The 21,448-nt window shown below is 50.5% G+C and overlaps 1 protein-coding gene across 10 annotated transcripts in view; it reads right to left on the bottom strand.

The window, feature by feature from the left end:
* Nucleotides 1–5,409: 5,409 nt before the first annotated feature.
* Nucleotides 5,410–21,448, bottom strand: part of SRGAP2 (SLIT-ROBO Rho GTPase activating protein 2) — a 240,028-nt gene continuing 223,989 nt past the window's right edge. For 2 of the 10 annotated variants that reach the window (XM_082614405.1, XM_082614403.1), the window contains exons 19-24: nucleotides 18,602–18,681; nucleotides 16,360–16,540; nucleotides 14,720–14,866; nucleotides 11,428–11,466; nucleotides 10,890–11,214; nucleotides 5,410–8,770 (exon numbers count right to left, since the gene is read on the bottom strand). In XM_082614405.1, the coding sequence (XP_082470531.1) occupies nucleotides 8,387–8,770; nucleotides 10,890–11,214; nucleotides 11,428–11,466; nucleotides 14,720–14,866; nucleotides 16,360–16,540; nucleotides 18,602–18,681 (1,156 nt within the window). In that variant the 3' untranslated portion in view covers nucleotides 5,410–8,386. The other 8 variants (XM_082614407.1, XM_082614406.1, XM_082614408.1 and 5 more) reach the window with 7 other exon arrangements.

The raw sequence follows: 21,448 nt of genomic DNA on the forward strand, positions 1-21,448 counted from the left end.
CTCTCAGTTCTCTCACACTTCCTGATTTCGTTCTTTCTCTCTCTTAAAGAGACAGAGGCAGCTGGGCTGCCGCCACCACCCCCGGCAGGAAGGAGAAAGACGATGCCCTGAGTTCCCAAGTGGAGGCAACAGGACCAGAGTCTGAGCCACAGAGAGGCCGGGCACTGAAGCTGAGTGGCTGTGGTGGGCAGCTGGATGCTATTTCTGTACCTGCCGTGGTTCACTGGAGCAGGCAAGTTCAGATTCAGCCCCTACAGAGCAGGTTGGGCCAGTTAAGCAAGTGGACAGCTGCTTGGGAAAATGAACTTCCCACACCCAGGGGTCCCAGGGAGGTCCAGGACCTATGACCAGCCACTTCTAGAAGTTGGATCTGACTCATCTACCCAGTGAGCCTGCAGAAGTCCAAGAGCAAGCACTGCCCTCCAGTATGAACTTGAGCACAGCGTACGACCCCTGCCAGACAGTCTTCTCACCCAAGGCATGAGAATGGTAACACGACACCATTGGTTGTGTGAGTGACATGGGACAGTATATTTGGAAATGCACGGGCAACTGGAAAGTGCTTTACAGAAGGCACTGAGGCTCATACACCTTCGGTAATTTGCCTGCGATCTTCAGAGATTGCTGGGCTGGAACGCAGGTGTGCCAACTGCCCATTCAGGACTCACTGCCCCAAACCAAGTTCCCTAGGAGGCTGAAGAGGTCTGCCTGGCTCTGGTCAGCTCCAAGATGGCAGTTGGATAAGAAATGGTTAAAGCCAGGAAATTCCACGTTTCAATAGAAAGCTGAAGGGACTTCCCCATGGCCACACCTGGTGGTTTCCTCTGGCAGCCCCACCCTTAGTACAGTGACACCAGAACGGGGAGCCCAGTTGAGAACTGCCTTGTGCTCACATAGATACACTTACTGATGCCCACCCCCCTCCCTGCAAGCAGTCAGGGCTGCTGGGTGCGACCCAGAGGTGCTGCCCTGCCGTCTCTGACAGCAGGACTAGGAGAAACGTCCCTTAGACCTCCTGTTCTTCACCCAGGATTCCCAGTTTTCCTCCTGCCTGGTATACAGTAGAATTCCATTTCCTTGACACCCTCTGATTAGGCGGGGCCATGTAATTTCTTAACCAAAAGCATTTTAATTTATTAATTTATTTATTTATTTATTTGCGGTACGTGGGCCTCTCACCTTTGTGGCCTCTCCCCGTTGCGGAGCACAGGCTCCGGACGCGCAGGCTCAGCGGCCATGGCTCACGGGCCCAGCCGCTCCGCGGCATGTGGGATCTTCCCGGACCCGGGCACGAACCCGTGTCCCCTGCATCGGCAGGCGGACTCTCAACCACTGCGCCACCAGGGAAGCCCAACCAAAAGCATTTAATTGCTAAGGCAAGACACCCTGCTCCCCCCCAGCCCCTGTGACAGTGTGATTCTGTTAGATGTGGTTACTGCCCTCTCAGTCTGGGTCCCCGAGTGACCACAGAGCAGAGCCCCCCTGCTGGCCCACAAGGGACACGTAACTTTGGTGAGAAATCAACCTTTGTTGTTTTAAGCCAGTGGGATGTGCAACATTAACCCAGCCTATGGCTAAAGCTCTACTTGTTTCCCACTCCCACCACGAACCTACCTGGTCCTCACCAGCATCCCTACTCTCCTCTCTCTGCATCAAGCCCGCTCTCTTTCCCAGCGTCTTCAGCACCCTGAAGTGCAATGACTGTGTGTCCAGCATCTACGAGGAAGCAGGCACTGTGTGCCGAGGACACAAAGGGGAGACCTAGTCACCCCCTCCGCCAGGAGCCGGGGTTCAGGACAGCATGGTGAATGCTATGAGATTTATACTTCAGCAGGGAGTGATTCTGTGAGCCTGGTAGAGGGGGACTGCAGCAGGGAGGGGCAGCTGATGACCAAGAAGGGCTTGCAAGAAGAAAAGATACTCAACCAGACTTTGGAGGGAGGGCAGTTGGGCAGAGAAGAGGGAGTCAGAGGTATGGCATCCCAGGTCATGGGAACACATGCAGAGGCTCAGAAGTACAAGGTGGGCAGTGAGCTGCTGTGTGGTGACAGACCAAGTTTCGCTGGGCATCCTCTGTTAGGTCACATCCTCTATGTGGACAAAAGGAATGAATGTCTTGCCTGTGGTTTTGAGCTGCTGGCCCGAGCTGGGCAGCATGTCCGTTGTTTCATCTGAGGAGGTACAGGAGCCTGGCAGGCTCCTGAGGGGAAAAGGACGCCTATAAGAGGCCTCACCGCATTTTCCTGAGTGGCTCTGAGAACTCATAGGAATAGAAGTGACAGGGCTTCCCTGGTGGCGCAGTGGTTGAGAGTCCGCCTGCCGATGCAGGGGACACGGGTTCGTGCCCCAGTCCGGGAGGATCCCACGTGCCGCAGAGCGGCTGGGCCCGTGAGCCATGGCCGCTGAGCCTGTGCGTCCGGAGCCTGTGCTCCGCAACGGGAGAGGCCACAACAGTGAGAGGCCCGTGTACCGCAAAAAAAAAAAAAAAAAAAAAGAAAAGAAATAGAAGTGACAATTCAGAGGTAGCACTAGGACCAGAGGCGGGGGTGGGGGGGGATGGGGGGCGGTCTTTGATGGCAGCTCTCAGGGAGAAAGCTCACATCTGCCTTCTCCAGAGGGAGGCCAAGTGGTGTCATAGGAAGGGCAGGGCTTTACAGTCAGAGGTCTGAGTCTTGACTTGAGAAAGTCACTCAACCTTTCTCATTGACTTGGTGCAAAACCAAAATGAGATGCAGTGCCTGCTACCCAGTAGGTCCTGAATAAATACTAGGTGCCTTTTCTGCCCCTACATGGCTTGAGCCTGTTTGTCACAGCTGCCTCACCTGTCCAGTGCCTTAAAGAAGAGGGGAAAGAGGGACAAGGGCCAGTGGGTGTGTGGAGGAGGTGGGCAGTGTGTACTCAGCGTGCCCAGGCATTTTTGAAGGGCTGAGTGATGAGGTCTTGCAGCCCTGCTCCTTGCCCCCTTCACAGGTCAGCTCTGGCCAGGAGGCTTTGGGTGCGGAAGGAGGGACGAACACTGCAGCCAGACCTGGCACCACCCCCAGGCAGCGGGAAAAGGTGCAGTGGGTGCAGCACCAGGCCCCTGTGTACTGTCTTTCTTGGTGTGGGAAAGTGAGTATTTCACTCATTCTCTTAACCCTTCAAACCTCCTACTCACCATTCCCTCCCACGCTCTCAGCTAAAGGATTCGCAATCAATTCTGCTGAAATAAAAGAAGCGATCAAGAAGGAACTCCCTCATCTTCTCGCCCCACATCCACTGCCTGCCTTCCCTCCCCTGAGATGGAGGAAGTGAGGAAGCGCCTCTTCTCTGGCCCTTGCTGGCCCTTGCATCTGTGCTCTGTGATTTCACCCTCATTCGACTGGGTCCTGCCCTTGAGAAAACACGCCTCAACCTTGTCCATTGTAAAAAGAGAAACCTGGGCCCTTGACCCCTTTTGATGCTCCCCATTCAAAGCCAAGCCTTTGCATATGAGCTGCCAGGAGTTTGACTCCCCCTTCCCACGTGCTGCCCAACTCACCCCAGTCAGCTCATTTCCCCTGTACGGCAAGTGCTATTGACAAGGGTGACCTTTCTTCACTGGCCTCATCTTACCCCACGGGCACTTGCCAGCCGATCCTCCTTGTTGAAACATTTCCTTCTCCGGGTTTCTGTGACTCTCCCAGACACCTACCTCTGTCATTCGCTCCGTCTGCCCTCTTTGCTGGCTTCTTCTCCGCTGGATTTCTAATTATTGGGACCTTCTCTTTTTTTCCACTTGTATATTCTTCCTGGGGATCTCATAGTTTGAATACATCTATAATGCAATAGCTCCTAAATTTGATCTGTCCCTAAAACTCCATATTCATATACTTGATATTTCCACTTGGATGTCTAACAGTCATCTCAGCTTTACCAGGCCAAGCAGAACTCTTGACTAACTGTACTACTTCTTCCCCCAGGCATTCACTACCTTATTATATCATTGCATTTTTAGAGTAACACTATTTTGCTTACTTATCTGTTCTCCCTGAAACCAGAAAGCTCCATTAGCTGTTCCTCTGTTCAATACTATATGACAGTGCTTGGCACATGGTCAGGCTTAACTGACTAACGAATGAGTCTTTGGCATATGTAATATGCCAGGGTTTCTAACTCCTGAGTAAAAGGAAGCTTCATATGCCTATGGATATAAACATTTAGGTTAGATCATCATAAAGACCGTTTCCTAAATTCAGACCCACCTGGTCTCCATTTTTGGTTTCTATCTGGATTGAATGGGTCTGTTTTGACTGTCACTGGTTTCCATCAAGCTCCCATCAGAATATATGAGATGAGTTAAGAGTACCCCAAAAGGATAGCCCGCCTTTGCCTTAGGACTCTCTGAAAAGGATTTTGGGTCCCCTGTTCACAGCTTAAGCACTAGCTCCATCTCACAGCTCGTCACCTACATCCCACAGCACAGGGCGGCAGAACAGCCTCAGCTTTGACTTAGCTAAGACCAAGGGACCAGCAAGAGAAGATCAAGTTGGAGCTCTACCATAAAGTGAGGGAGGGAGAAAAGATGACACATTAGAAGGTCATGAGAAAGTCGAATAAAAAATATACAAATAACAGATGGCAATGGCAAACCTAAGGAGAGGATGTAACGTGTCTGGGGTAGGATTCCTTGTATTACCATTGAACATTGGGTATGAGAGACCTGATCCGCCCCAGGGGCCTCTGGTATTAGAATCAGCCCACGAAACATAAGTGTGGGCCCTAGGGGCTCCAAGATGCATTTCAAACGATCACCTTTGAATAACTTCAACCTCGAATATATGATCTGCTAGAATCAAAATCTAAGGGAGAGAAAGCATTCTCGGTATGCTCCCACCCCACCCCCGTACTCAACACCCACAGCACAAACACATGGGTAAGCTCTTCTTCCAGAGGCAGGGGGCTGCCAAGGGCAGAATGACCCAGGGCTTTGGTTGTGGAGGAAATAAAACCTTCAGTCACCCTCAGTTGTGGCTGACAAAGCTTCCAAGCAACTGCACAGGCTCCACTCCTGCAAATGGGGAAATCTGACTAGTGACAGAAATGAGAACAGTCCTCACTGAAAACAGGGGAGGTGGATTCTGTGGGGGAAATGGTTCTCATGGCAACAGACTGCCCAATGGTGAGCGGGAAGACTTGCTACACAATCTCTTAGGTTCCACACATGGGCTAAATGAAAATGCCGGGGGGGAAAAATCCACATTCTAAATGCACCTCTGCTGTGTCTTGCTGGGGGAGGGAGAAGACGGTTGGCTCCTGAGGTCACCCCAACTCTCCTTCTGTTGCCAGGCAGGGCTCCGTAACCACAGACGAATCAAAATCCCTCCTGGGCAGTGGGACTCCTGGATTGGAGATTTCAGGGAGTGGAGAAGGGATATAAACTGCAGCATCGAAACCTAAAAACGTATTTTATTTCGAAGTTGTGCTTTGGATTTTCCCCAATCCAACATCTGTTGAGTGACAGTCTTAGGTTCACACAAAGCATCTCCAAGCATACATACAATATTCCAGTTATCAACACTATTTTAAAGAATATACCATTTTACACAAACGTGACATACAAGTCAGACGCCACAACATTGCAATTCCCTGGAAGATCTAACTTCTCTTCTGAACGTGAAGTACATATACACCAGCCCTTCCAGTGGTCTGTTCATCCTGTTGCTGGCATCATCTCTCCTCATCTCTTTGGGGAGAAACCAGGGCACCCTGAGGAGGTTGGCTGAGACCAGTGTTTCCAGTTTACAGGCTGCTGGCTGCAAACTCCTCTCTTTTCCAAATTGGGATGCTGGTAGCCCCGTCCCACCTCTGCTTCCCAAAGACTGACCATCAGAGTCCACACCGGGAAAAGGATCCATGCCTCCAGGGGCAGATTGGGGTTCTTCGAAGCATCATGCTGGTTTAGGAAGCATATCCGAGGAAGACTGGTCTCCCTAGGCCCTGGGTGGCCAGCTCCGTTTGGCTTTTCGGTGTAAAAATCACAGTGTGCAACCTCGATTCCAGTTGATTGCAATGAGCTCTGCCGAGAAGGACTCTCCTCCTAGGGTTCCTAGTCCTCTGGACAGGACCATCTCACAGGTGTCAGGAGCACCAGAGAGGGGAAGACAACTCGGCTCCCAGAGCGGGGGTAGCAGGTGACCTCTCACACACTGTCCAGTTCATGATGCAAATCAGCAGATGGACACTGACCGAGGGGATGGTGAATGCAAGTCATGTACAGGGCTGAAAGAGAAACAAGGCAGGAGCAACAGAACAGGCCCAAGGAATTGTCATTAAGGAGCTTTGCCTTTCCTTTCTTAGAGAAGGATATGCCGGAAAAAGAGGAAAAGGGCAGGTATGGGCACCAATTTGGACCAGTTGGATCAAAAGGAATGTCAAGTGAAGGGTAGGGTTTCATTTCCAGCAAGGAAACAGATCCTTGGGTATGAAAGGCCCCTATTGGCTCAGGACCTGTGTAAGTCCAGGTGACAGACAAGGACAGGCCACTAAACAGAGCAACAAAAGCCAAGAATGCGGAGGACTGTGCGTTGCCTCTCACAGGTTGACACATGCACTGAAGGAGTTCTTCATCTCTCCCTCCTGGCTCTTGGGATGGTTTTCCTGGTGTTGCAGGCTACTTTTCTAACTAGCAACTTCCTACAAAGCTTCTCTTTTCCTTCACACAAAAGGAGGAAAATCCTACCGCTTTCCATAGAGCCAACTACCAACTTCAAAATGTTGGTCTGAAGAGCATTTTCTGGGCCAAAGATAAGAAAATTCAGATTTTCCTATCTGAATGGCAACCCGCTCTCTCTCCTAAACTGTGGAAAACAAGGCAAAAAGCACAGCTTTAAAACCAGAAAACAGAGAAGAGGAATGAGTTTCAACTTTAACTCAAGTAGTTGTCTGAGACCCATGTGCCTAGGGTTTGACTGTCCCCAGCCCTGGTCCTCCTGGGATAGCATGATGTTAGGGGAGCTGGGACCATGGGTACCAGATGTGGAAAGCAAATTAAAGCAGACAAGGGTATTATTTTTGCTTTTTGGAGGTGAACCAGAAAAACAGCCAAAGGAAGGCCAAAATATTCAGCATCCAATTTTTGATTTTCTTAGATTCTGGTCTTGGAAAGACTTTAAAGCCCGTGGGGTGAAGAGTTCTCTTAGTTGTGCTTGCCTGGATAAATGAAGAGCAGTTTTAAAGAGCAATGTCTCTCTTTCATCTAACTAGGGCTCCCTAAGCCCCCGCTGGTCCCTGAAGACAGGCCTTGTGGAATAACCCAACTAGGGGATAAACTTAGAATACACTTTCATTTGGGAACAATTTTAGGATTAGCAAAGCTGAATTTAATTTTTAATAGGATAATGAATCTTATGTCTTAAGTACCCAAAAAAGTGGGAGGAAGGACCCATTTCTTACCTTTTCCAAACCTGCCAAAAACACAATAAAACTGTCTTAAGCCTCTTTACCCTAAAAGCAACCAACTATAAAACTGTCTTATACAGGAAAATGTCTTAAATGGAAAATGGTACATCAGAGACAAAGATAGGAACCCGAGAAATGTCTATACATTCAGAAAAACTTTAGAAGTTCTGTAAGAAGATTGGGTTGTAGTTCCAGAGAATGAAGGAGAGCAAAAGCAAACACCAATGATCAATTCACACCAATAGAAAGAAGACAGAGAGAAAGCCCCCACCCCCAAACAATTTACAGGATTGAGTCCCATCCTGCTAAATTTCACACGGTGGAGAGTCAAAGGCTAGGTTCTCTGGCCCAGTTGAGATTTGTAACGGAAACAGAGACCCCTGGTGGCTCCTGTGTGAACTGCCACAATAGCTTACAAAGAGACCGGTCTATCTAGGACCAGGAGAGGCTACACATGCCAGAGACTAGAAAAACGTGTGTGTGTGTGTGTGTGTGTGTGTGTGTGTGTAAAACAGAGAATGAACTGTATATGATTCTCTATAATCAGTACCCAAAACAAGATGCCACTGAGAGCTGGCCGTCAGCAGCCAACCATCTGGTTAGGCATCCCCTGTGTCTGAGGGGACTGAGACTTCAGCCCACGGCCCTGTGACTTGCCTTGCCAGATTTCACAGTGACCTGATAATGGAAAAACCTATCTCTGGCTAACCTAAGAACAGTATGTACTGTAGCTGGCTGGATTACGACAACAGGGGGAAGCAGAAGGTAGCGGGAAGGGTGGGGGAGGGCTGGGCGATAACGAGGGCTTCATTCTCAAGGTTTTGGGTGGTGGGAAGGCTAATTCCTGCAAGAACAACTTAGAACCTAATTTTCAACTGAAGTCCCCAAGCTAGTTAAATAGGAAGATTTTAATAACAGTCAGTCCCTCCAGTCCCCTTGTCTAGAACAATTAATTAAATTACATCCCTCAGACAGTACAAGACTTGTCAGTGGACTGTGGGGAGGCAGAGGAGTTGACACCGGGGCTAGTGGCATTTGTTTTGGGGAAGACAGTGGGCTTGGGCCTTGTGGCTGGCGGCTTGACTGGGGCCGCCATCTTGACAGACTTGACAGGCCGGAAGGCGCAGGCGATGTCCCCAGCAGTGCTGGCGCTACGCTGGAAGGTGGGCTCGGGGTCCTTGAGGAGCTGAGTGTGCAGGGGGCTGGAGGGCTCCGATGTGGGGGCCACCACGGGGGAGGTCTTGAGGGGCTCCAAGGTGTCCAGAACCACATCCGGGGTGTGCTTGACGCTGCTCTGCCGTTCTAGCTCCCGCAGCTCGTTCAGGGCAGAGTTCATGGTCGCCTCAATATCCTGCGGACAGGAGAAAGGAGAGAGTGAGGCTCACGTAGGCAGAAGCCCCCAGGGTCCTATTTCAACAACCTGGGCCAAATCATGGAGAAACCAACCGTAAGGAGATGTCCAGGTGATGTTATTTGGCCAAAATCTTTGAACATATGGATATTCAGAATGGGAGGGAAGGGGGGCAAAAGGACTTTCATTCTCATGAGGGTTTTTTTTCCCCCTTTAGACAGAGTGGTTGAGATGCTTTTTAAATAGAGCCCTCAGGTTTTAGACACATGCACGGATGTATCTATGGATGAGATGACATGTAATCCAGCAGGGACAGGAAAGGTGGATGAACTAAGGGTGGCCAGGAGTTTGGTCATGAGTACATGGGATTCGTATTCTACGTCTGTTTGAAACTGTACATAATAAACAATTTTTTAAAAAAGTGATACAGATGAAGTATGACCTTTGTTATCTTGGACTTTAAAGGCCAAAGGTTAAGAGGGTTAGTCCTTCCTCCTCAAGGACTGAAGGAAGGTTCAAGAGTCCTGGCCCTGAGGATCCATCAGGACATCCCCCCCCACCCCTGCCCCCACTCCACCCCATCCAGAGTGCTCATCTTGATGAAGCCATTTCCTTCCACCCATCACCATAAGAGGGGACCAAGGAGTGACCAGGAGGGGGAGCCAGAGCCCACATAGGTGAATCTCCATTGAGTTTCACAGTGGAATACTCCAGATCTTAGGAAACAGCAGTCCTAGCTCAGGGGCTCAAGGCAGAACCAAAGACCCTTTGTATGCAGCCAGCTGCCTCCCAGGGAGACCTCCCAGATCCCTCCCCACCTCTCCACGCACTGTGTCTAGCATCCCCAAACCACCGCAGGGCTCCTCCCTTGGGATCAAACTCACATGGAAAGACTGCATGTTTCAAGCAAAGGCCCCTGGTGAAGGCTTCTTTGCCCTACAGGGTAATCCATGCTTTCTGCTCAGAGTGGTTCAATTTCACTCATCCCTCTGATGTTCTCAAACCTTAAAATTCTGCAGAAAGAACTCCATCTCCCTCCTCAGTCCCGCTCTGCAGCTAGAGTCTGTCCCAGTTATGTAGCTATTCCGACGTTCCTAACACCTGGCCAAAGAGGGAGCTGGGAGGATTCCCGTAGTGCAAGGCAGATTGCAGCCAAGAGCTTAAGGAGAGGCACAGAAACAGAAGGCTAGCAAAGCAAGACATCTCAGGCCTGTAGCTTAATATGTGCTTGCCAGGTACGCCACCCCTAAGCAGAGCACCGCGATTAAGCCAACAGAGGCCACACCCAGCCTCTACCCTGGAAGTTGGGGTGAGGAGAATCTCAACTTAGTTGAGACATAAAAGGCCAACGATGAGCCTTTAGTTCCTACCTGGTCTAATGAAAATTATAGAGTTGGGAGAGACGTCTGAGTGAACTGCTTGGAGTGGCCCCGAGAGTCGTATTTTTAGAGGTGGGGTTGGATCTCTAATATTTCATGGAAAACAGAGACTCGTCAGTGTGATGCATACATGGAAGGGAGACCCTGTAGCAAGCAAGGGAGCTCATCTCCACTGCCTCTGGAGGCTTGGGCTGGAAACCTTTCTGGTACCGGAGTGCCCAGTGGCAGAGTAATTTGGGGCCTTCTCAACCAGAAGCAGATTGTTGATTGATCATTGATCTACCACTAGGGACCAGAGATTAGCCTCAGGGATGATGGGGATGGCACATTGATATGAAAATGTGGCCAGAACTACCTCTGAGCCTCACCACTCGGGCAGCTTCACTGAAATCTACCAGGGTCTCAAGACTCAAAATTGGGCTGAATGGATTCTATCAGAAACACTCAATCTGTAACTACTGGCTTTAAAAGTTACAACGGGCTTGCAAATAGCCCATATATGAGCAAGAAGCCTGCCTTCTTTTATTTTGTCTTCAAGTTCTTTTTGGGGAGAGAGGGATCGACAAATTTCTTGGAAAGCCAGCTTATCGGGTCTAGATGTCGAACAGTCCCTGAACTCAGTGTATAATGTACAAAGCACTGTTCTTTTTCAAGTGCCGTCATAATGAGCATGGGCTGCACTAAGCAGCAGGGACAAGTGTAGACCTGTGGTAGCTATTTGTCCAAGAGCCCCCAGTTACCTGTGCAATGACCTCAGGGTCCATGGGCCGGTGGTTATTGAAGCTTTTTGACCTGCCTGCTGTCACCGTCTTCCGGATCTGGGGACTGTCCAGCCGATTCTTCAGGGACGAGTGGCGGCTGATGGAGTTGAGACTCCCATGCCCACTGATGGAACACTTATCTGGCCCTTCCTTGGGGAGACTCTGGCTCAGGATGGGCTGGGAAGATGGGCGGCAGCTTGCCCCCACCCCCGGGGAGGCAGAATCAGTCAGGGAACTGCTCAGCCCATGGCCGTCGCTCCGAAATGTTTTCCGGATGCTCCCAGATTCTGGCCGCTTCCTTTGCCTTCAATGACAAACAGAAAGGGCGGTGTGATCAGGGAGCCCTGGCTCCGAGGAAGCTAGGATGAGTGAGAGAGGGGCAGATGTTGGTACCCAGGGACTTCTGGAAGGAGAGGACACAGAGCATGTCCTCTCCTGTGTCACCTTTCCCTTGCTTTCTCCATGTCTTTGTCTCCCTGCCACCCCCGACCTGGGCAAAGGAGAAATAGATACTTACTTGGTGGTCGTGGGCTTTGAGTTCTCAAGAGGTAAGGTGCTGTCAGGAAAAATGTCTGATTAAGCAAAAGTTTCTAATGGGAGACAGATTCATGAAAAGGTACCCTCCGTTACCTGCTCTGCACAGAAAGCAGGCCCCAGACCCCAGGTAGGAGAAAAAGTCTCACCATCACCAAGGAGGTAGGGAATTGCTGGTAAGAGGAGAGTTGACTTTTCCAAATTTTAGCATGTTTCTTAGTCCACTAACAAGACTAATTATTTTGGGCTTTGGCAAGAGGCTGTTGTTGCTTATTCTGCAGACATGGAACAGAATATTTTTCAAGAGGCTGCAATGCTGCAGAGTTCGGGTCACGTTTGTGCATTTTCTAGGGTGGAAATACATCTACGTGACCCTAAGTCACCCAGCACTGGGCTGAAGCCTGGCTCTGAGTCGATCTGTTTCAGACCACTAAAGCTCTCAGATGAAATGGTCTGGCAGAATCTTATTCATATGGGTGTTGCCCACTTTTGAATAATTTCATTATCTCTTGGAATCAGATACTATAGGACCTAATCTAAGAGGCAATGACACTTCTGGTTTGGGATGGCAGCTGGGCAGCTCTGAACTTGAATCTACTAAGGGCCACTGAGGCTGAGGTGGGAGTTGAGGACGGAAGAAGGGAAGGGGTAGGACCTGAAGATAAGGAGCTGGTCCTTGGGGCAGGGCCACTGCGGAGGTCTTCCTCATCATACATGCCCGGGGCCCGGTTCGGGATTTGGCACACAGTAGCCACTCCGTGAGGCTGCCTGCTCAGCAGCTTTAGCCTTGGGGGTCAGCCACTCTCCAGTGGATAAAGGATGTTCGCAGAGTCTTATAAGGTCCAGTTGAAATGACTTTTCCTCCTCTGCAAATTCTTCCCTGACCTCCCTCCCCCACGGGCAGGCAGACTTGATCACTCCCCCTTCTGTTCCTTCAGTGCATCTATGGAACCACTTTTTAGTGACTTGTCTCTGTGGTATTCACCTTGCCTGACTGTGAGCTCCGAGGCCAGGGACCATCTTATTTGTCCCTGAATAAGCGTCAGGCGTACCTGGCACAATAGGAGGCGCTCAGTAAATGTGTGGAATTGAACTGAGAGGCCGCACCCTGATAACTCCTTGCTGATTTCCTTTTTCCTTCTTGTAAGGAGGGCTGACTTACAAGGCCCAAACTGCTAAGGAGGCAGATTTATGGAGTGGCTGGTGTGGGCCAGGCCCCAGGGATATAGAGGGAGGAAGATAGAGTTCCTGGTTTCAAGGAGCTCAGCCTGGTGGGAGATCCAAGCGCAGCTTGTGTCCTGAGACTGCCTCGGGAATACAGAATAAGGGCACCTAACTCAGCCCTGAGGAATTCAGGGGTGTCAGAAAGGCTTCCCTAAAAAGAAATCTTTGGACTGAATCTCAAAGGGAGAGGAGTCGACCAGGTGAGGAGACAGCAGATGTGAAGGTCCAGGGGTGAGAGAGAACCCAGGGTACTCAGGAGAGAGAAGGAGCTCGGGAGGAGAGCTGTGTGGGGCCGGTGGTGTGGCTCGAAGGCCGATCAGTCCTAAGGGCAAGACATCCCGGGGGGCGGCTGCTCACCCACGGACCAGCTGGCGTCTGGGCAGACCACGTCCTCCAAGACCCCATCCTGATACCACCAACCAAGGAGTTCACGGGAACCGCCTTGACTTTCTACCAGATGTTCATCTTTTGAGTATCCAAGGTATTACTCTCTACAATTCCTTTGTACAAATGGCAACAAATATATGATGGCTTAAATATCTGTACCCGACTAATTAGCTAACTCTCTCTCCACCAACCTCGCCTTGGTTTCTGGGTTAATTACAGGCTTACAACCTTATGATTATAGGCTTATAATTAACGTAGACTTGTAAATAATGAAGAAAATGTCATTAGCCCACAGTTAACTTTTTACTAGCTGGCCCCCCTAACAGGGCACTATGCTGGAGGGAAATAAATTAAATCCTCGATCTTTCTTACCGGTCTGACTGAAATTGTAACTACACTGACCAAGGGCGCTGAATCAGCTACTTTACTAAGTAGAGAGTGAAAGAGATGGAAAAGAACCACGTGCCCCAAACACTCCCCCTGCTACCGTCTGGTTGGAAAAAAGCCAAGAGATCTGGGCGACCTGGTGCAGTTTAAAAACAACAAGCATCTTTTATTCTCCTTCCAGTTTCAGTGTCCAGAGGCTACGGTTAACAGGTTTTCAATGTGCAAATCATCTCATTCCTCCAAAGCCAGAGGGGAATAAAAACTGTACATCATCTCCAATCCATATTCATCGGGAGTGCCCTGGGGCTTGTCATCCTGCTGGCACTGGGCCAAGGTTCAGGGTCTGGCGGAAAGAGGTCTGTAGGCTTTGGGGCTTGGTGTCTGGCCCCTTGAGATGAGATTAGTTCTCCAATAACCTGAATGTCTCTAGGGGACGCAGCAGCACACAGGCGTGGAATCCCTCTAGACGGCCAGATCGGGTGTGGGTGGAGTTAAAACCCCAGGATGTTGCTAACAGCCACTGTGAAAGCTGGGGGGCACAGTTACGAGCCTGCTGGACAGAAGTGGGAATCTGCAAAGGGACTAACAGGGAAGGATAATACACAGGGCCAAAGCAATAGGGGAAAAAAAGGGCAAATTATTTCTACCGGTGTGAAAGGGCAAGAGAAAAGGGAGCTGGGGGGGGTTAGACAGTGAAGAAAGAGCTCAGGACAAAGCTTTCCTTGTGGGGGTTGGTGGGGGTAGTAGTCGCCTTTCCTCCAGGGGAGCGAATGCAGGATGAGGGAGAAACAGACACGTGATATCTAAATAAACCATCTGGGGTGACGTGAACCTGGTAGAAGATGCACGAGACTCTGGATCTTTGGACAGACAAGGGCCAAGGAAGACATCAAAGATGATTATTTGAGTCAGAATTGGAAAAAAGAAGGCACCTCTGAGAAACGGTACAAAACCAAGTTGCCTGAAGTGACTACAGCTTTGGCCAAAGTTTCAGCAGTTAGATGGCTAGGAAGGTCTGAGCGGACAGACGCTGCGGGGACAGAGGGGCACACCCGTCCTTAGCGTGACGGCCGCTAGCCGGAGACCTGGGCCTGCTGACGAGGCCTATGGATGTTTCCTTGGCCCTGTTCACCTTGGAGCAGCCACGAGCACATGCAAGCTGTCGGGCCGGGAAGCGGGGGGATGCAGCACAGGGATGGAGAGGGCGGTTAGGCCAGAGGGTGAGGCGGGGTGTCGCAAGTCATTCAGGGGAGCAGAAAATGAAAAGCAGAGCTTACTTGTTGATGTTTGCAAGATAAATATCGGCTACATGACCCCCACTGGGACAGCTGGCCCCCGCTCTGGCTGTCACCTTTTCTTCAGGTGGCTCAGAAATGACCTCAATCTCAGACTTGGGGCTGGACCTCTCCACGACACCGTCCTCGCTGGGGGAGAAGGGGCAGGCAGGCAGGGAGGAGGGGAAAACAACAACAACACAAAAGCAGTGTTAAATCGGCAAGATGGCCCCCCCGACACACACGCGACCCCACAGTGGTTCTGCGGCAGCAGCGACGCCTGGCTGGGCTCTGGGAGCGCGGGAGGCAAGGAAAGCTACGGGCCTTTGGAGGGTCATTTAAATAAAAATAAATAACCCTGCTGAGTTCTGCGGGGTCCTCAGATCCTCCGAAAGCTGGGCTAGGGGACTCCTGGATTCGAGGTGTCTGCCTTTACCCCTCGCTGCTTTCCCGGGGCAGCTGTGCCCGGGGCCACCTCCTGCAGGAGGTCCAGGTGGCCGTTTATGTGCTCAGGTCCCAAGCACAGCTGGGCAAGGGCAGTCAGCTCTGCCGTGGCTCTGGAGATGCCGGCGTTGAGGCAGGACACCGCCACACTCTGTCGTAGCGCATCTAGCCCTGCTTAGAGCGTCCAAGCCGGTCCCAGGTCTCTCCACGGCTCTCCCGGCCCCTCTGGCTACTGATGACAAAGAAAGCCCCTTCTGCCCCACAATTCATCTTCTCTCGGTCCTGGAGTGAAGTCATAATGCTAAATTTGGGAGGGTCCTGTCCACGCACAGATGGCCACCAGGTATGCGATGTTATCAACAGAGGGAGGATTTCCCCGCAGAACGAGCCTGGGAGAGGCTGGGAGGGTGCAGACTCATTCAGGATATCAACCTTTAAAAAATAATATTAAGGGAAGGACTAAAAATGCGGACAGCATCGTATCCGAGGGGAGGGAGTCGGGGTCAGAGGCAGGGCAATGGGGCAGGGAGGCAGGTTTGAGGGGCCACGGGGAAAAGCCTTCCTGATGCAAAGACATTGCTTCAAAGAGCAGGAACCAACCTACAGCCCGTGTGATGAAGTCTCTCTGGAACCAGTCCACATTCCCTTTGCTCCCCGATATCCTTTCCCCTCCTCTCCCTTGTCTTTCTCCAAGTCAACCTCATCTGGGTTAAATGAACTGGTTTATTTCCACAAGGCTGCTTAAGCTAGATTTCTACTAGAAAATGAACTCAACATTTTCATTTGCAAGTGGAAAAGTGCCATCAGGTTTTTAAAAAAAAAAAAGACAGAAAAATCAAAATGTTTTCCCAACCTGATCTTTCCAGAAAGGATATATAAGTGGTCAAATAATAACCCCTCATTATCACTCATCAGGTATAAATGTGGATGAGCGCTGGCTGGCAAGTTTCTAAAATGACTGGGGGTCGGGGAGGGTGGTGGAGATGTGATTGGCAGGGGAGTAGAGAGTGGAGAGATGAAAAAACAATTCTCCACTCAGTCTCTGAGTCTGGGGGGCCCTTCAAAGGAACCGTGACACTTCAGGACTGTGTCGGCGCCCCCTAGGGGTTGGTCTCCCTCATCCTCCTGGGCTCCAGAAATAAAGTCTCACTCCCACAGTGCGGCCAGGGACCCCTAAAGGTGCAGGGGGCCTAACGTACGTGTCTTGGACCACGATGTACTGATGGGGGATGAGTCCGTCGATGCCATTGTGCCGGCCTTCCCACCAGTCGTCGGAAGCCCGCTGGTAGAGCAGCAGGGATGCCCCCTTCTTGAAGGACAGCTCTCGGGCTGTCCGGCCCACGTAGTCAAACTTGGCAATGGCCTCGATGGGCTCACACTCTGAGAGGGGTGGAAAAGAAGGAAACACATGTTGTTGGGACTCACAGACTCAGGAAACTGGGTGGAAGAGCCCAGTTAGCTGAACTTACAGTGGTGGGTAGATAACCTAGTGTGAAAATAAGTCACGGATGATCTATAAAGCAGGTATTCCTGAGCAGACTGTGCAAACCCCTGAAAGCACTTGTATGCCCTTCCTTGCCTTCGCTCATGCTGTTCCCTCCACCTGGAATCCCTCTCTGTCACCTACCTGATGAAACACGTTGAATCACAACTCAAACATCACCTGCTTCCTCTACTAACTTCCTTGGTGTTCCCATAGCTCTTCATGCCATACTGTACTTGTAAGCATTACTTCCTTTCTGACTATAAAATAACTCCATTAATTTAGAACACTTTTAACATATTGTACTTTGAATAATTTATTTACATTATCCACTCTCCCTACTAGAACATGAGCTTTTAGTCTCTATAAAGAGAAAATAACTTGCCCAATCAACTTTCCAAGGAGCAAAATAAGGAAATATATTTTGTGGTCAATACATGGAAAAATGCACATGTCAGTGATTTGAAAATTAAAAGGGGTGCGCAAAGGCAACGTATTTTTACTTTTGTGTGCGCTTCCGTTTCCTCATCTATAAAATGAGGATAATAATAGTGCCTTTTTCAGGAAGTTGGTATGATGAGTCAACAAATAACAATTTGTAAAAGTGCTCAGAACTGTGTGGGCCCACAGTTAAGTGCTACATACGTGTCAGCCACCGTTATTATTGTCATCGTTGTCATTATCTGTTCTGGGGTGCAGGTAGAGGTCAGAGAGCAAAAAGAAGGCTCCCACACATCAGGAACCCAGGGTTAAAATCAGATATTCTGAGTAGTGGAGAGAAAGGTTACTTACAAACAAGACTATGCCTAGACAGCAGGGGCAGGTGGGTCTGCTCCTGAATGGGCAGGGCTGGGGACTTCACTACAGGGGGCCTGTCTAAATATCCCAATGTCAGTTCCATACAGCTGCAGGTTTGTCACTCGACCTCTCTGGCCTCAGTTTTCTTAACTATTAAATAGCAGCTCTATCAATTTCACTAGGGATTAAGAGATAAGACATATAAAGCCCCTAGCAGTGCTGGGCACACGTAGGCTCTAATCAAATACGAATTTCCCTGGTTCACCAAATCCCTTCCCATTGTGTGGTAAATTATCATATTGATCCATCTGACCTTAAGAACAAAATCAGCAATTCTAATTTCTTTTTCTCCTTTAAAAGCTGGCCTAGGATTGCAGAATTCATAGCAAGGCAGGGAGCAGGGAACACCACAGTCTGTGCCATTTTGTTCTTGCGCCCAGAAAATTCTGAGGCCCCTTGTCAGCTGCTGAGACTTCCAGAGCCCAAGCAATCCAGAAATGGAGGTGTAGAACTGTTGGCAGGAGGGGGAATGTGCTGGCTGGACAGACCCTAATAAATCATGGGCACCGCCGAGGCCCACGGACGACAGCTGTGCATTCCAGCTCTTGACGCACACACGCCAGGCTGCGCAGCGCATGTCTGTGCTTTGGAAAGGGTCAATTTTTCCAGTCGGCAGGCGTGAGAGCATGTGGTTTCTGCATCCTGACTCCCATCCCCCTCTGGCTTGCTTCTGCTGGGTTCTTGGCACCCAGCTTCACTATTCCCTGGGCCCTCTGTTTTTCAAATGAGCTCTCCTTCCCTTTGGTCTCCAGCTACCTGGCAGGAGTCTGGGCCATGACAAGGGACTGACAGTACGCTGGTGAGACAGCCAGATGAGACAAAGAGCTGGGAGGTGGACGAGGGGCAGTGAGGTGGGGCGAGAAGAGTGAAGGGCTAAGGTCTAGCTCTTCATCTCTGGTTTAATACAGAGACCACTCTATTTGAGAAGGTAGGCTGTCTCTCCAAGAAAGGGAAGGAATGAAGCTGGGAGGCAGGAGAGCTCCCTGCTCGTCTTGAGGGGACTGCTGGACGGGAAGGGTCATCAGGGGCACAGGATCTATAATCTCTCCTTTCTGCTTCACCACCCCACAGTCCCACTGACTCCAAGTGGGGCCTCATACCGTCATCACTTGTGTGGTGCTCTGTGGCCACATCCTGGGTTGAGTCTTCAGCCGAGGTAGTCTCTCCGTGAGGGCTGTCACTGCAACAGAACCAAGAGTAACTGGGACCTCAGCATTTGCTTACAAAATTCTTGTCTTCTCTTTCACACAGCTTCCTTGGACATGGGATCTACCCTACACTCTCTAGATCCTGATCACATACTCCAGACAGATGCTTATAATGAAATGTAAGGCTCTCGGGATTCTCTAGGCTAGCTCCTGCTACAAAAACTACTTGAGACTACATGGGACTTACAACATCTTGACACAAGAGGAACCCCATTTGAACTTATAAATCTTTTCGAAAATACGGAACAACTTAGCTCCTCAAGGGCTATTTCTCTAGGTGAATTAGTTCCTCAAGGGAGCATGGCGGAAGGGAAACACTGGGCTTTAGCATCGGATACAACTGGATCCGAAAACCAGCTCTGACACTTGGTAGCTGTGCGACCCTGTGCAATTACTTAATCTCTTTCAGCCTCAGCTACCTAATCTATAAATCGAGGATAATGGTCTATATATCTCACAGAGTTGTGTTAGGATTCAATGAACTAAGAGGGAGTGATTAATAAGCAGTGCTTTCTTTCCTTCTTTCTCATTTTGCTTGATGCCTCTGGCTGCTTTGTGGTTTAGTACTGGTGAGAAAGTAGGAGGTGAGTCATAGAAATGAGTGGGAAACACAAGCAGGGGAAGAAAGTCTGCCGTGGGCTGGACACTGCAAGAGGGCAGCGGATGAGAGCTGGGTCAAGTTCTTGACAGAATTCATGGAGCCTAAAATTACCCAGGGCGGAGAATCGAGAATGAGCAGGGAAGTTATTAGGAAAGTCATTTCTACTCCTGATCTCTTGGACCTCAGAGTGCATGGGGAGGGGCACCAGGAAGTTCTGACTCCCTGAAAAGTAGAGAAAAACACTGTTCACTTCTAAAGTTTCTTCCTCTGGCAGTAGGTAGTAACAAGTGAGACTTTCCAGGCAGTTTTATGGAAGCACCATCACCCCTCAACCCCACATCCTGGCTTCAGTTTCTACCTTTGAGCCTACAGCCTCTCCCTCCTCAGTGGACGGGTCCTTCACTCCTAGAAAGTTCCTCAAAGACCAGGGGACTAATTTAGAACTCACCCCGTGTGAAGCAAGGCAGTTCCAAGGAGGCTCTCCAGACCCCAGAGAATATTATGGGAGAACATCAACAGGGATTCCTCTTTATCAGAAAATGTGGGCACACTTTCTCACTGTTTTCTGGGCCTCAAAACCCTCTGAATGAATTTGGTGACATTCTGGAAACCCTTGGGACCCCAGGGGTGTGCAGGGCAAAGGCTCACTTTTCCCCAGACCTCTGAGTTCATTTCTCTGGCCGTCCACTAAGGCGGCAGCTCCCAAAGTTCATGGAGCCCTGGACTACTTGTTAAAAAGAGACTGCCTCACCCACTCCAGGAGTTTCTGATTCACTAGGTCTGGGTGGAGTTGCGGCACTTGCATTCCTAATCAGCCCGTGTGAGGCAGGTGCCGTTGGTCCAGGGACCCCACTTTGAAAACCGCTGCTCTAAGGTAACGACAAGCTGATGCTTTATAAGGTCCCTTCTAGCCCTGAAATGCTATGCTTCTCTCATTCCACACGCACACCCCAGCCTCCCTGACACCTGTGGTCTCAGAAGCAGCCCAGCATGCTACACCGCAGGCAGTCCTGGAAAACTGGGTTCCGGTTTCAGGGCTGGTAAGCATGGTGCAGTGGGGCTGCGGGGAGGCCAAGCGGCCTGGTGCTCCCTCTTCCTGGCTGTTCTGGTCTCCTGGCCCATCTCCAGTATACTTGGGCTCTGACTCCCCCTTTGCCACCCCTCCCTCCCCTCCTTCATCCATCTTAGCTCACTTCGCTGGCACTTCTCTCTCTTCCAATGGAGAGGCTGGGAGCCTTCTGAGTGGCTATGAACCCAGCAGTCAGATGGTCCCTCCTACCCAAGGTCATTTACTCTTGATCCTGGGGTGCTTCTGGCCTCCCACCCAGTCTGTGGTAGTAACAGGCCCTGACTAACCTTGTGGTTTTCCCAGAGGCTGCTAATAAATGGCAGATGCACAACCAATGGGGCGGGGGGGTGGTGGTGCTGTTGTGCTTGGAGAAGACCTTGGGCAGAACTGAGAGGAAGGTGCCCTCCCATCTGTGCCCGGTGAGCCCTACCAGGGCCCTGCTGCACCGGGCCATGAGGTGGGGCTCTGTGTCCTGGAATGGGTCCAGAGCCTGCAGCAGTTTGATATGTGAGAAGGCAGGTGAAGCAGGAATCGGTTCCACAGCTTTTCAACACTCATGCAAGGGAAACCAACTCTCCAAGTCACATGCACAAGGACAGCTCCCTGGAGCCCACCAGCCAGTAGGCTGAGACCTGAACAACACCCCTAGTCCCCACCAGCCATCTGTCAGTGACCGGAAGCTTTCTCTCCGAGCTGGTGAGCCTAGATTTCTCCAGCTCAGCCTCAGATGCCGGGATCTACAGGACAGCAGAGAAGACCGGACTCAGCGACGTCAGTGGTATTTTTATGTTCACAGACACGTGAATAGCATTTTCCTCACTCCTTGGGCTGGAGGCTCCTTCTGTGGGGATCAGGGAGAAGCATGGACTGACTGGCCTCTCATTAAGTAAGCAACCTCCCCTGTCCTCCCCTACCTCAGTCCATAGCAATGGGGCTGGCTGAATTGCTTCCAGATGTTGAATTCAGATGGAATCCGATTTGGGCTGGCTTATGCTTTCAGCCCAGGCTGAAACACTGTTTAGGGGAAGAAGGGAAAGGGAGGAGGAGGAAGAGGTAAGGGATGTTAGGG

This window comes from Mesoplodon mirus (genome assembly GCF_964341445.2).
Source record: "Mesoplodon mirus genome assembly, chromosome: 3".
In the NCBI taxonomy this organism is placed as follows: Eukaryota; Metazoa; Chordata; class Mammalia; order Artiodactyla; family Ziphiidae; genus Mesoplodon; species Mesoplodon mirus.